Below are 12,387 nucleotides of genomic sequence, written 5' to 3'. Positions count from 1 at the left end.
TGTGCTGACTCCGTGCCTAGTTACATTACGCTCGAACAATACTTTTATTGACAACGCGACAAGGATTTATCGAGGCAAGGTACAGGCGCAACTAGACGTGTCCTATTTACTGAATGATAAACTTCTTTCAGGACGAGACCGAACGGATCACCAACATGGGAGGAGCCGTCGTTCATTGCATGGGGGTTTTGCGAGTGAACGGATTTCTGAGCATATCCAGAGCGATAGGTGAGTTTCGCAAAACATTTATTGTGCATATTAATTGCAACAGGTGTCATATAAAAATGATAAAAATTGTGTATATATGATTTTTCTTGTTGCTGCGGCAGAATACTCGGAGGTGTGTAAAATGTCATAAAAATAAGTTTTCTTTGAGAAGATGAAGTTTTTGCGAACAAAAATTTGTTTTTTTTTATCAATGTGTCTTTTCCGATTTTTACCAACCGGTCTTCACCGCGTCGAAGAAGACACGGTACGAATTTAACGTACAGATGGAGACAGCGACACGCGCCGGTCGATCGTGATGTGCGGTATAAGCAACGCGCACGTATGTCGTTCGGAATTCCGTGAGGAATTCGCGAATACGAGCAAACCAATAATTCCTCTGCCGCAGAATCTCAAGTGACTCTCTATGCATTTGTCAGAGATATATCTATCGGAAAGTCTTTCTCTCGTAAAGTTACGTGCAAAAAGAAAATTTAATCTAAATGTACATTTTCACTGAAGAAAAGTGAAGAAAATACCGATGTTATTTTTTTATCGTTCTGTTTTGTAATTTAAAAAAGAAAAGAGAGGAAATTTTTATTTAAAAGCTTGGGTAGTATAAAGAACATCTGGAGTTTTGATCGCGGTCGCGCCGCGAATATTCGTTCGTGTCGAAACGCGGATCGCGTTCTCTCTTAGCAGAAGCCAAGTAAGGACGGGCGCCGGTCGTGCCTCGTGTCCAACTGCGACTTAAGGCGACGCGGAGACAGAAAAAGGAAAGCAAAAAATTCTAGCCGCGTGTCGGGTATCCTGTTGGGTTCCGTTTGCCCGCTGACACAATACTACGTGCAGTTACGCTCCGGGTGCGCGTTACCGAGTGGCTCGCGCAATCGCATGTTCGGAATAATTACGAGAATAATGTAGAGGAATTAGTTTTGCTTATTCTTTGGAGAGAGAGAGAGAGAGAAAGAGAAAGAAAAAGATGCGTAAGGGAGGGGATTCGCGGGGCCCGCGTTTCCAATGTTTATTCATTTATCAGCGCGTATCAAGTTTATTAATCTTCTGTCCTTTTTTTTTTGGAAGAATTTACTTAAAAGCAAATTTTTCACAGACCTATGTGACGATTCTCAAAGTTATTTTGTTATCACGCGGTATTTGTGATTTTTTGTTAATAAAAAAAATACTTTCCGATTTTATTCGTGAGTTTTTGAAAACAAAACTCAAGACTGTGTGGCGGGTTGGAACTTTGAGATTAATAACGATTATGACAGATGAGAGAGATAACACGGGCTCACGATGCGTGATGATATTTTCTTCTCGTGTACATATTAAGGACCTCGGAAAGACGACGGGGAGAGAAAAGAAAAACGGCGGCGATTCAGATTCATAATAACCGGAAGCGCGCGGCGGCGGTGGTGCACTTCGCGCGCGTCGTTATTCAAATTAGCCGCGCTATTCATTAAACAGTTAATTATAGTTAATTGCGCGCCGCGTGGCGTGGTTTTTTCACGTGTAAAATATCTGAATTACGGCCGCGCCGATAGGCAAACCGTAAAACAGTTACCTCGGACTTCAATCTTAATCACATACTTTCGGAATTGAGCATTCCTTTACGCTTTTCGCGTTCACGCTTTTAGCGTCCGTGCTCGTGCGCGCTCGCGCGCGCGCGTGTCTCTTCTTCACACAGCGGAGCGTGTGCGCTATGTCGTCGTTTTCTCTTTAATTTTCTTTCTCTCTCTCTATATCTGTCTGTCTTTTCCAGGCGATGTCCTGTACAAACCGTTCATCAGCGGCGAGCCCGAGGTCCGATGCGTGCATCTGGACGGCACCGAAGATTTCCTCATAATCGCCTGCGACGGACTGTGGGACTACGTGGACCCGAGGACCGCGGCGTTACGCGTTTACAGACAAGTGAAGCAAAATCCGCGTAAGTACAACAATTTACAAATTTTCGAAAAAAAAAATGGCAAGACATTTTTAATAAAAAAGTAATTTATAAACAAGTATGTTTACATACGTTAAAACGTTAGAAACTAATAATAAGAATTAAAAACGTTCTAAAAATAGATGCTAAGAATTGTGTAAAAAACAATGAGAATTGCGTATTATCGCGATACGCGTCGATCAATATGACATAAGTTAAACGATAAGCGCGTCGACACAAGGGTAATATTTCCATCGTCTTATCGCAAACAACATGAACGATACACACGAGAAAGTAGAGGAAACGATGGTGCGTGCGTGGTGTCTGTGTGTTCTCTCGTCGGAAGAATTTGTACTAGAAAAGACGAATCTCCTCGCACATAATCCAGTCGCTCTCTTCGCGGTCTTGTCATGCTCTGCTTTCTCGATTTCCGGAACGGACGCGACACAAGATTTGCGTAGAGTTTTTACGACGATGCGATTTCTTATCTCGCGTTCCGACGTTTTCCGAAAGCCGCAAAGGAATTAAGTCGAAATAAAATCCCGCGATATTTCCGCGCTCTATTGATGATCGATTCCCGTTGATTCACCCGTTTGCAATAACGAGAAAAAAAAATAAAATGAGAAAACGGAAAGAAACACCTGAGGCAGCAGGTGCGCGAGCGAGAGATCACGTTTTTGCGCAGGTGCGCGCACGCGACGAGTTTTTCGCAAAAGCCGTTTTCTGTCTGTGAACAACTTGTTGATTTTTTCGAAAATTTTCGATTCTTCTGCAAAAAATCGAATTTCCTCCTTCGCCTCCTTCGTTGCCGGAGACGTTGTCTCGGGAACGTCTCGTCTCGCCGTGCACGGCGGTTTTTTTTTTTTTTTTTTTCCAAGGGGATGATCCGCCGAATGTGTGCGAGCACACCGGTGCTCGCCTCGCTTCTACCTTCGTCCTCGAAGCGAGCGAGAAGTCTCGATGCCTAGCAAGCAGTTCTCCTCCGATCATTCGCTCGCTCGTCATCCGTCTGCACGGTCGGTCTCCGTCTCTCTCTCCCGCCCGTTTCCCCGGGAACGTTTTCCCTCCGATTGATTTTTCGCCCGTCGCGTCGCCGTCTCGCGTCTCTCAAGTTGTGGTGACTCAGTGATTCACAGTGATTCATAGTGCTCCCAAGGAGGAGGTTCTTCTTCCGCGAGATTATCGGAAGTCCTGAGCGATCGGTCTTCGATAAACCTCCTACTCTCTCATCTCCGGTAAGTCGCAATTCGACTCGCAATCAACTCGCGCTGATACGCGCCGATAACGATAGTGAAAAAAAAAAAAAAGTCACGAGAAAGTCGGAAGATATTGACACTAATAATAAAAAAAAAAGAAAAAAAACAGATTTCTTGAAAATATTTTGAAATCTTTGCGATGTTGCGCGGGGAAGCGTGTGTTGTTATATATTTTTTTAATTAACACAACGTGTAAAACAGACTAATGTGATGTATAAATATAGTTAACGGCTTCAAATTTAACAGCAATCTAATATATATGTATGTATATATATATATATATGTAGCCAAATCTGTGCCAAATCTGTTTTACTCCCTCATGATCGTCATTAATTGTTTATCAGTGGAAAATCATCGGGTTTTTGCGCCACTTATCTCGTCGTCCGTCGACGTTTTTCAATTACCTCGCGTTCGGCTTTATCTAATTACAAGGATCTTCAAGGTAATTCGCGTAATTAATATCGAGAAACTCATGGGCCGCGTATCCGCGAACGTTGTACACGAAAATTAGTACTTCGCCAATCACGGACATCGGCACGAGACATGCGATTGCGCTCGTACACGCGTGACGCGCATAGAAATCGTCGCTGAAACGTATCCAGAAGAGGCACTTTTGACGTTTCTTCTTTACTTCCCCTCCGGCTGGGAAAAAAAAAAAAAAAAGTCCGCGTAATCGGCGACGGCCGGCCATTGTCGTCGAGGAACGAAGATTTTTCCCAGCGACGAACTTAATACCGTGTACACACTCGTCGAAAGGAGTCCGGAAATATCTCTCTCCCCCTCTCACGAAACTACCGTACTATACTACTGCCGTCCGCGAAAATATGTCTCTCCGTTAGGAAGCGCACGATTATTGCCGCCATCCGCCGTACCGATGTAATCTTTCTTCCGCGCTTTTACGTGAAGGAATTTTAAAAATTACGTAAATAACTGCCGTCTCGGGGAGTCTCTCGTTGTGTCGAGACTTTGCGGTTTTGCCAGGTGTCAAGGCGAAACAGCCGGAAACAGTCGCGTTTATTTTGTCGCAATAGCGAGCGGTTTGCAAAATCAAACCAAATGTCTCTCCAAAGAAAATGATTGAATTGAAAAGAAATGACGAAATATAAAATGGCTGTTTTTTTTTATTTCCCCCGTAAGAGCATTGTGTATCTCTGCGATTCGCTCGACAACAACGTCGCAATTAAAAGAACATTCGGCGGTGTTCTCCCGGGATATCTCGCATTATTCGTTAATCAAAGACAATTAGCGTGGCGATTCACGGTAACGTGTTTGTAGAATTTTTCTTACAGAACTATAAAACGATCACCGAGAATATCAGGATTTACAATCACCGTCTTAACGACTTCAGACAGGTTTACAACATGGAGTCGTCGACTCAGCGCTGTTGTAGAAAATTTTCTATTCCCAGTGAACAATTTTTGTCGTCTCCAGACGAAGACCGCGCTTGTCGTCGACGATATTTGCGACAAACGACTTAGCGATATTAAATCGTTCCGCATTTGTTTGGCAGCCGGGGGAGCGTAATCTCGGCTCGAACGAACAATTAGAATTACGCGCGACGCAAACGTACGCCAAGGCGGTGATCTTCTCGTTCGCGCTCAACGTCTGAAAAGCGTAAAGGCCAATGTAATGGCCTATTCGGAGTGCGGTGAAACTTCGGAGGAGAGAACGCGCACGGCTGCTCGCATATCCCTATCCGCGTCTCACGTTCCCATAATTGTTAATTCGGGAAAGCGCGCAAGTCGCGGTTTCTCATCCTTGCGCGACGGTAATTTGTGTTCCGACACGCGGGTTTACGATTGATTTCCAAGACACATTCCTCGTACGCGCACTACGGGGAGGGGGGGGAAGGGGAAGGGGGAAGGAAAAAAGGAGACCGTTTCGCGGCCGATTGCGCAGCATCCCAGAATACACACGCGACGCGACACGTCGGAGAGTCTTTCACGCTCTGACGCATCGTTGTCACATCGCGTGTGTATCGCGGTATACTCGCGACGATATCTCTTCCGCGATGCACGTAATTTCGAAAATAACGCTCTTCGAATCGGAGTGACGGCTTAATAAAGTTTTGAAAGTAAACTAAATCTGCGACGATCACGCGTCTGTTATCTTCAACCGATGAGTTGCTGCATCGTCAATTCCCCGTCACTTCGGATAACAAGTTGCGAGATTATTAGGATGTAATTTTATTTTGCGTAATTAATTAAGAACGGAATATATTATTACAAATCATGTGTTCGAATAATACATGTTTTCGATAAAGAGAATTTAAGCGACTGTGAGACAATTCTTCAATTACAAGAGGGTGGAGGATCAGGCGCGTTATCGCCGCGTTATTATTGGGATTTGTTTCCGACCTTACTTTTATCGGCAGATTACACTCTCTCGGCTTGGGCTTTTACAACTTTCTGCGGTAAATACAAAACGACCCAAACGAAACCGGTTTCGTTTAATTTCGGTTAATTGAAACCCCGGTAACGCGCGACGACCGCGCGGCTCTCGCGGTCCGGCTCGGCGCGAGCGACCAGAGCGCGGCGCATGGCAACAGTGCAACGGCGTTAAAATATCGCAATAAGGCATTAAACAAAGGAATCCGGGAGGAGCTGAACCAAGACCGCGGTTACTGAAGCGAAACGCTCGGAGCGTTTCTTCGTCTCGAAAGGATTCGTCGGTGAACGAGGCTCCAGAGAGGAGGGAAAGGCGTACTCAAAGGAGATAAAGAAGAAAGAGGGGAACGTGCACCAGGTGGACGGGACGGGAAGGGGAGGAGGGTACCCATTCACGAGGGCATCGCGCAAAAGGTGAAATTTGGGTTACGCCAGGTCCTTCGCCTTATTATCCGAGCCGTACCCGATTCGCTCGTGGTTCCTTCCGACTTTACTCCCGTCTTCCCTTTTGTTTTTTTTTCTTTTCATTATGACTGTCTGAAGAGCCAATTTCCTGGCCGCGACGTTGATTAGCTCGAGAGAGCCGATTGGAGCGCGGTTAAATTTTATTGCAAAAATCTTACGCCAAGTATCGCAATTTCCTTTCCCCTTGCATTTTCTCTTCAACCAGATTAACGGGATTTACGTCATCTCGACGACGTTGTTTTTATTATTATTATTATTATTATTATTATTGTATTCGCGCGGAAAAAAAATTAGCAACTTACGTCACACGTTCTATTATGTCGGATAAAAATATACGGATTTTCGCATGCCTCTAATCGCGTCTCGGAATCTTGAACCGAGACTGTGACTCACTCTTTGCTCTTCGTTGCTTCATTCCATAATTTGTTTTTGCCGAGATAATCTTAATGTAAAAACGTACTTATTCAAATTATTTCGTAGTTTCTAAATCTAGATGCATGTATATAAACAACAAGTGTTGTGTAACGTTGTAAATTAATCTTCTTCGCGCGCGATATATGCCCTAGAAAAAAAAAAAAAAAAAAAGAGACGAGCGAATTAGCTTCGGAGTTCGCGGTTTGAGTAGTCGAAGCGAAGAAAAATCGGCGCCGAGAGATCATTACTTGAAACGTCGCAGCCACCGCGCGAGGTCGAGACACATCGGTCGGTGCTGATTATTTTCTCCACGCACACGTACACAAAATAAAATAAAATATCGAGTATATGTACGACCGGTCTGGCAGCGGCGAACCTCGTTCTCAAAAAGATCGGTCGAAGGCCACGAAGCGAACGGATAAATGGAAGTAGGTATATATGTATCTCTCTTTCTCTCTTCTGCGCTCGAAACCAAGACCGCGGAGACCGATCGGTTTCGCGTTTTTCGTCGTGAACCGTCGAAAAAGCGCCGAAACCTCTCGTCAATGTTAAACTCCGATCGAGAAACGTCGATCGCGCCGCCCTATCGAGTTTCCCGCGATGAGAACCGCTGCGGTTCGCAACTGCGCCCGCAAGACGATCGTTTTGTAGTCGTCGGAGCACTCAGACCGCAAACCCGGTGAATCACCCGAAGGATCGTCTGTCTTAATCCCTCGATATCGCGCGCGCGGACTCCTCCTACTTTCGGCTTTCGTCGTGTGTGCAGAACGCGCTCGATATCTCTCTCTCTCTCGAAACTCTTTGATATCGTGCGGCAAAAAAAATGTGTGAAACGACATTTTTTTTTATCATAAATATTCAAAATTTACGAGCCAGTGCTCAATTGTGAAACGATTGAAATAATTACACAGATTGTGAAATTAACTTTTTAAATTGGACGTTCAATTTGTTACGTTATCAAACATTTGCAGGATCCAGTTTTGATTGTTCTCGTCGCGTGGGATTAGAAACATGTCTCGACTTCGAGCGAGCGAGGAAACTTGTTACTTTAATTGAAGAGGCCACATTTTTTTTTTTTTGTGTCCTGATTTAAATTGGACCGAATCCGGTCCATCAACTGACGGGAGAATCTACAATCGAAAAGAAAGACAAGTTCAAAGGTGCGCGCTGCCATTTCTTGGCCGTTGGCCCATCACAGACGTGATCTCTCGCGATTCTCCATTGTTTTAGAGACACGGGCACCCTGCTCGCGCGACGGCGCGGGGCGCACATCATTAACTCTCCCGTCACGACCGGGATGCGAATAGGCGCTAACGAAGCCGGATATAATCGGGCCCGACATTATATACGGGACGTGGAAAACAAAACTCCTTAACACGGCGAGCCGGTGCCGCGTGAAGCTCGAGAGAAGCGTGTCGTCTTCTCCCGTGCTTTTTACGCTTATGACGCCAGCGAGTTCCAATTTTAGTATAGCGCGCGACGAGAGCCTCCTGCACATTCGCACGACGCAGCGGGGACATTCGTGTGTATCTTTCGCGACGACATTCCTCGCATTGCTCGCCGGATGAATTTGATCTTTTGACGAGCCGGGACGAGAGAAGCGAAGGAATTATACGCGCGTAGGGGGAGAGGGGGGTTCTTTTTCTTTCCCTCGGAGGAAGAAACTCCGAAGAGCGAGAGAGGAACGTGTGTGAAACGCGAGATCGCGAGAGATCATCGATCTCGTATCGTTGTCGCGGGAGAGACATACAGAGAAACGACGACGAGACGTTTAAGAGGGAGGAAACCCGACGCTCTTGAAAATCACTTCCTCTCCGCGATGTCTCTCCGCGGGCGAGCGCTAAAAATACGAACGGGTCGCGCGAGCGCGCGTTTGCCATCGCGTTTGAAGGATTTTAACAGCTGAAAGGCATTTCTCGTATCCTAGGACGAGCAACACGCCCGCGAGAGAGGGTCGATAACCCCGCAATTTCCGAGAGAGCGATCCGCTGGGAACGGCCGCTCTCAAAGTGTATCGTAAAGTCGGTTCCTCGAGGCAGCGCGCACTGACCCGCACAACTATACCTGACATACCCGCCCGCGACTTCCAGACTTTTACCGTTCAATTGGCACATTCCGGTTAACGTCGTGCGAGCTCTGGGGACGTCTCAAAGAGAAGCTATCGGAGATATGTAAATCTCACATTTCCGAGAATCGTTCATCAGGATCGATATTCACAGTCCGATCTTAATTTCTGTCCTGTTCTTCGTTAAATATCTTTATTCAAGATTGTTTTAAATTCACTTGCAGATGTTCGCGACTGCCAATAAAACGGTTACAACGGTTTGGAGATGACCACGGTATAAAATCAGACCGGCGGTCTAAGATACGATTTCCCTGCGGGCATTGAGAATTGGAATTTATTTATTACTGCGGAGCAACAATTGTCAAAGGGACGGTCTTTACGTCTTCGTCGCGCTTTCGAGAAAAACAAAACGTAAGACGTCCGGAGGAAAATGAATTCATTGAACGGTAGATCATTCCGTTACGTCATACACATTATTTATCGTCGTCACAGAGTTTTATTATTGGGAATACACGCGATTAACGACTTCCGTTTCGGCGACGCTATCGCGGATGTTTATTTAGGAATGCGACATCGGGAAAATTATAAGAATAGTCTCGCGCGCGTTCGCACGCGCGCTCGGCAATGGATTTTCTCATCTCGTTCTTCTGACATTTTCACCGGAGCGCGGTGAGTAACGCGCGCGAGCTTTCGTGCTTACGGCGATAATAAACGCGATGATGTCACCCGCGCGGGAGTGGTGGTTTAATCGACACTAGACGCGTATAAAAATATATATTATGCGTGTGGCCGGCGTGATGTATGCCATCTGGTACACTTCCTCGTTCGTTGGAAAGAGTATCAGCTTCGCGCGTTGTGGGCGTGGCCTCTTTCGAAATAATTAGCCGGGTTTTAGCAAGCGCACGCAAAGTTTTTTCTCTAATTATCGAAAGAAAAAAATACGGACAGCAGTGGGTCAGTCGCGCTTTGTTTTTGTTTTCAAATTGCGAATTGTCTCAGGTTAGTTCTGTATATATTGGAGTTTTAATTAGATATTTTATTCATGTTTTTATTTTTTTATTCTAGTCAATTAAGATATTTTATCTCTCTCTCTCTTTCTCTCTGCCGCTTTCTCTCTCACGAGATATCGTTGCATCGCGACGGACGTGTCCTCATCGAACGACGGAGAGGAGGAGCACACATTGGATTGCAATTTCGTAAATATATGAAATCATCGCACAATTGCGTCGTTCCATTTAGCAGCAAAACGTGTGATTTTCTCCGAATGAAATTTTATTCAAAAACGACACGTCGTTGTGTTTTTCTAAACTGAACAAACAAAAAAGACGATCGATAAGACGATTGTTATTAAAAACTCGAGAATAATCGAGTTTTGTTTTTGCATCAAAGTCGCGTCCCTGCGCGGAGAAAAAAAATATCGCATCGGGTCGTCGCATTATAAATGGAGAAAGTCATAAATTGGCGAATTAAAGCGAGCAGTTTCCAGTTTCTCGCTACGAAAAACGCTTTCCAAGTACATAAATGCGCGAGCTAGTTACGCCTGCCCGGATGATGTATTGTATGTGTTTTGCGCGGTTTGATAAAATCGATGTAAAAAAAAAAAAGAAAAAAAACGCGCGAACGGCCACTTGTAACTTAAAAGTTAAGGAGTAAGTTAATTTCAAACACGACGAAGCTGATAATTAAACGGTGGATTATTATCGTCGTGAAAGTCATACTCATAGTCGGAGATTCGCGAGCGCGTCACGTTTGATACGAGCATAATATTCGCGATCCATTTCCACGCTGCGCGAAGATCGAGCAAAACTGATCCATATTCATTCCGCCGACCGTTTTCTTTTATCGGAGAGAAATAACATATGGGCGTGTTCGGTGCGCGTGTTCACATTAAAGCTCTCCGGAATTTCTCCGTTTTTTTTTTTTTTTTTTTTCCCGAGGAATTTCCTCGCGAAAGTCCGTCGTGTTTTAATTGCAATTTTTTTAATTGTAACTTTTTAATCGAAAAACTGTGTCGCTTTCAAATATGTATTTTGTTAAAATTATTTGTTAATTTTCTAATGCGTTTCGCAACAGCGACCGCGCGAAGGTCGTGTTCGAATTGGCTTTGCACCCGGAGATCGGACGAACTACGCACAAGTCTCTCGAAGAGACACACGCCACAGCATGAAGTTCCTTGAAAAATCAATCTTCCGTGAAACGGTCATAAGACTTCTCCGTGGACGCGAGAATAAAAAAAACATGGAGAAGTCGTGTGTCGCACGCGAACGTGTAATACGCGCGCTCTCGGAACGTGACGTTATCGATCGCTTAAGGACACGTCGTCTCGATTCGTCGTCCCGAATCTTTAACGCTCACCCGTTAAACTTCAAGTTGGGTTGTATATTTGGAAAAAGTTGGGCGTATCGAAACACAAACGAACGGCCGCTGGAGAAAGGCGGGTAAACTCGAGCTTATTCACTCGGCCATGAATGCACGGCGTTCTCGAATTCCTCGCTAATGTGAAAAAAAAAAAAAAAAAAAAAAAAAGAAAATAAACTAAAGAGAGAGAGAGAATTTTATGGACTTTTTAATCGGCACAGAGCCGTGAATGACGCTTTGGTAGTAGCTCTCGACCGACGACTTTATTGTACTTTTACTCTTCCACTATACCTCTCATTTCCCGAAATTTTTTTTTTCACGTTTCAACTCGCACGAACGTCGATTTTCTTAATTTACTTATCAAATTAGAAGAAAATAAAAGAGAGAGAAATTTAAAATTGTCGAAGTTTTACGGTTGAGTTCTGAGATCATTCCAAGCATGGCGCCTAGATCCTCGTCAATTTTCTTTTCTTCTCAAGCTCTCTGCACTTGCATTCTTGAGCAATAAATCGGCAAATTACACAGCCGTCGAAATCAATTTGACTACCAAAGCGCCGTTCAGAAAAGCCGTGGCGAACGATGGGCGGTAATCGCGAACTTGCCCGAGAGAGTCGCGAAATTAAACGGTTTCCCGTTTCAAACGGGCGCAGTCAATTGCAGCAGCAAATCCTCGGTTGGGTCGCGTGAAATTTACGAATCCCACGCTTCGATTCCGGCGAGGGTTCTCCAATTCGCGTTTCCAATTTACCGTCTAATTCGAATTCCGATTCGACTCGTCGCGTTAGCGAACGTTAGCTTCGTAGTGCCCCGAGTAAACGACCGGAGTAATTTTTGCGAGCGAAAAGTGCGGCACAAAATCGACACGCCAGCGTGAAGAAACTTTTGCAGCTGCACGGCTGCGAGAAGGTGGTCGGTATTGACCAATTTGCCCGACGGTATATGAGTCATTCGTCAGCCGATCGATCGCATCGTTCGAAGTGCGTGCGCGTATCAACCAACGATATTTTTAATAAATAACGAGAGATAAAAAGGTAGTCCATGTGTGGAACCACACACGTGGATGTGTTGGCGCGTTACATATTACAGTATTCAAATGTAATTAACGTTTATTGATACGTTCCTTTTCAACGTGTACTGGTAATTGGAGTAAAATCAATTCACAAATTGCAACAAAATGATGTCAAAAACTAATTAGTTCAGAGGTAATTATTAATAATTACCTCGCAATATTATTAAATTACTAATAAGAAACGATTGATTATTTTCTCTATCAATATCCACCTTGTGTGGCTTTCATACCTTTCTTTTTATCTT

The 12,387-nt window shown here is 44.7% G+C and overlaps 1 protein-coding gene across 1 annotated transcript in view; it reads left to right on the top strand.

The window, feature by feature from the left end:
• LOC109853937 overlaps positions 1–12,387 on the top strand; it is a 38,625-nt gene that overhangs the window by 3,735 nt on the left and 22,503 nt on the right. Inside the window, exons 6-7 of the mRNA XM_020426534.1 lie at positions 132–228; positions 1,967–2,131. Coding sequence (XP_020282123.1) covers positions 132–228; positions 1,967–2,131 — 262 coding nt within the window. The remainder of the gene's footprint in view (positions 1–131; positions 229–1,966; positions 2,132–12,387) is intronic.

This window comes from Pseudomyrmex gracilis, unplaced genomic scaffold (assembly GCF_002006095.1).
Source record: "Pseudomyrmex gracilis isolate BER0280 unplaced genomic scaffold, ASM200609v1 scaffold_2, whole genome shotgun sequence".
Taxonomy (NCBI): Eukaryota; Metazoa; Arthropoda; class Insecta; order Hymenoptera; family Formicidae; genus Pseudomyrmex; species Pseudomyrmex gracilis.
The sequence above is the reverse complement of the archived record's forward strand: the minus strand, read 5'-3'. Positions and strand labels throughout refer to the sequence as shown.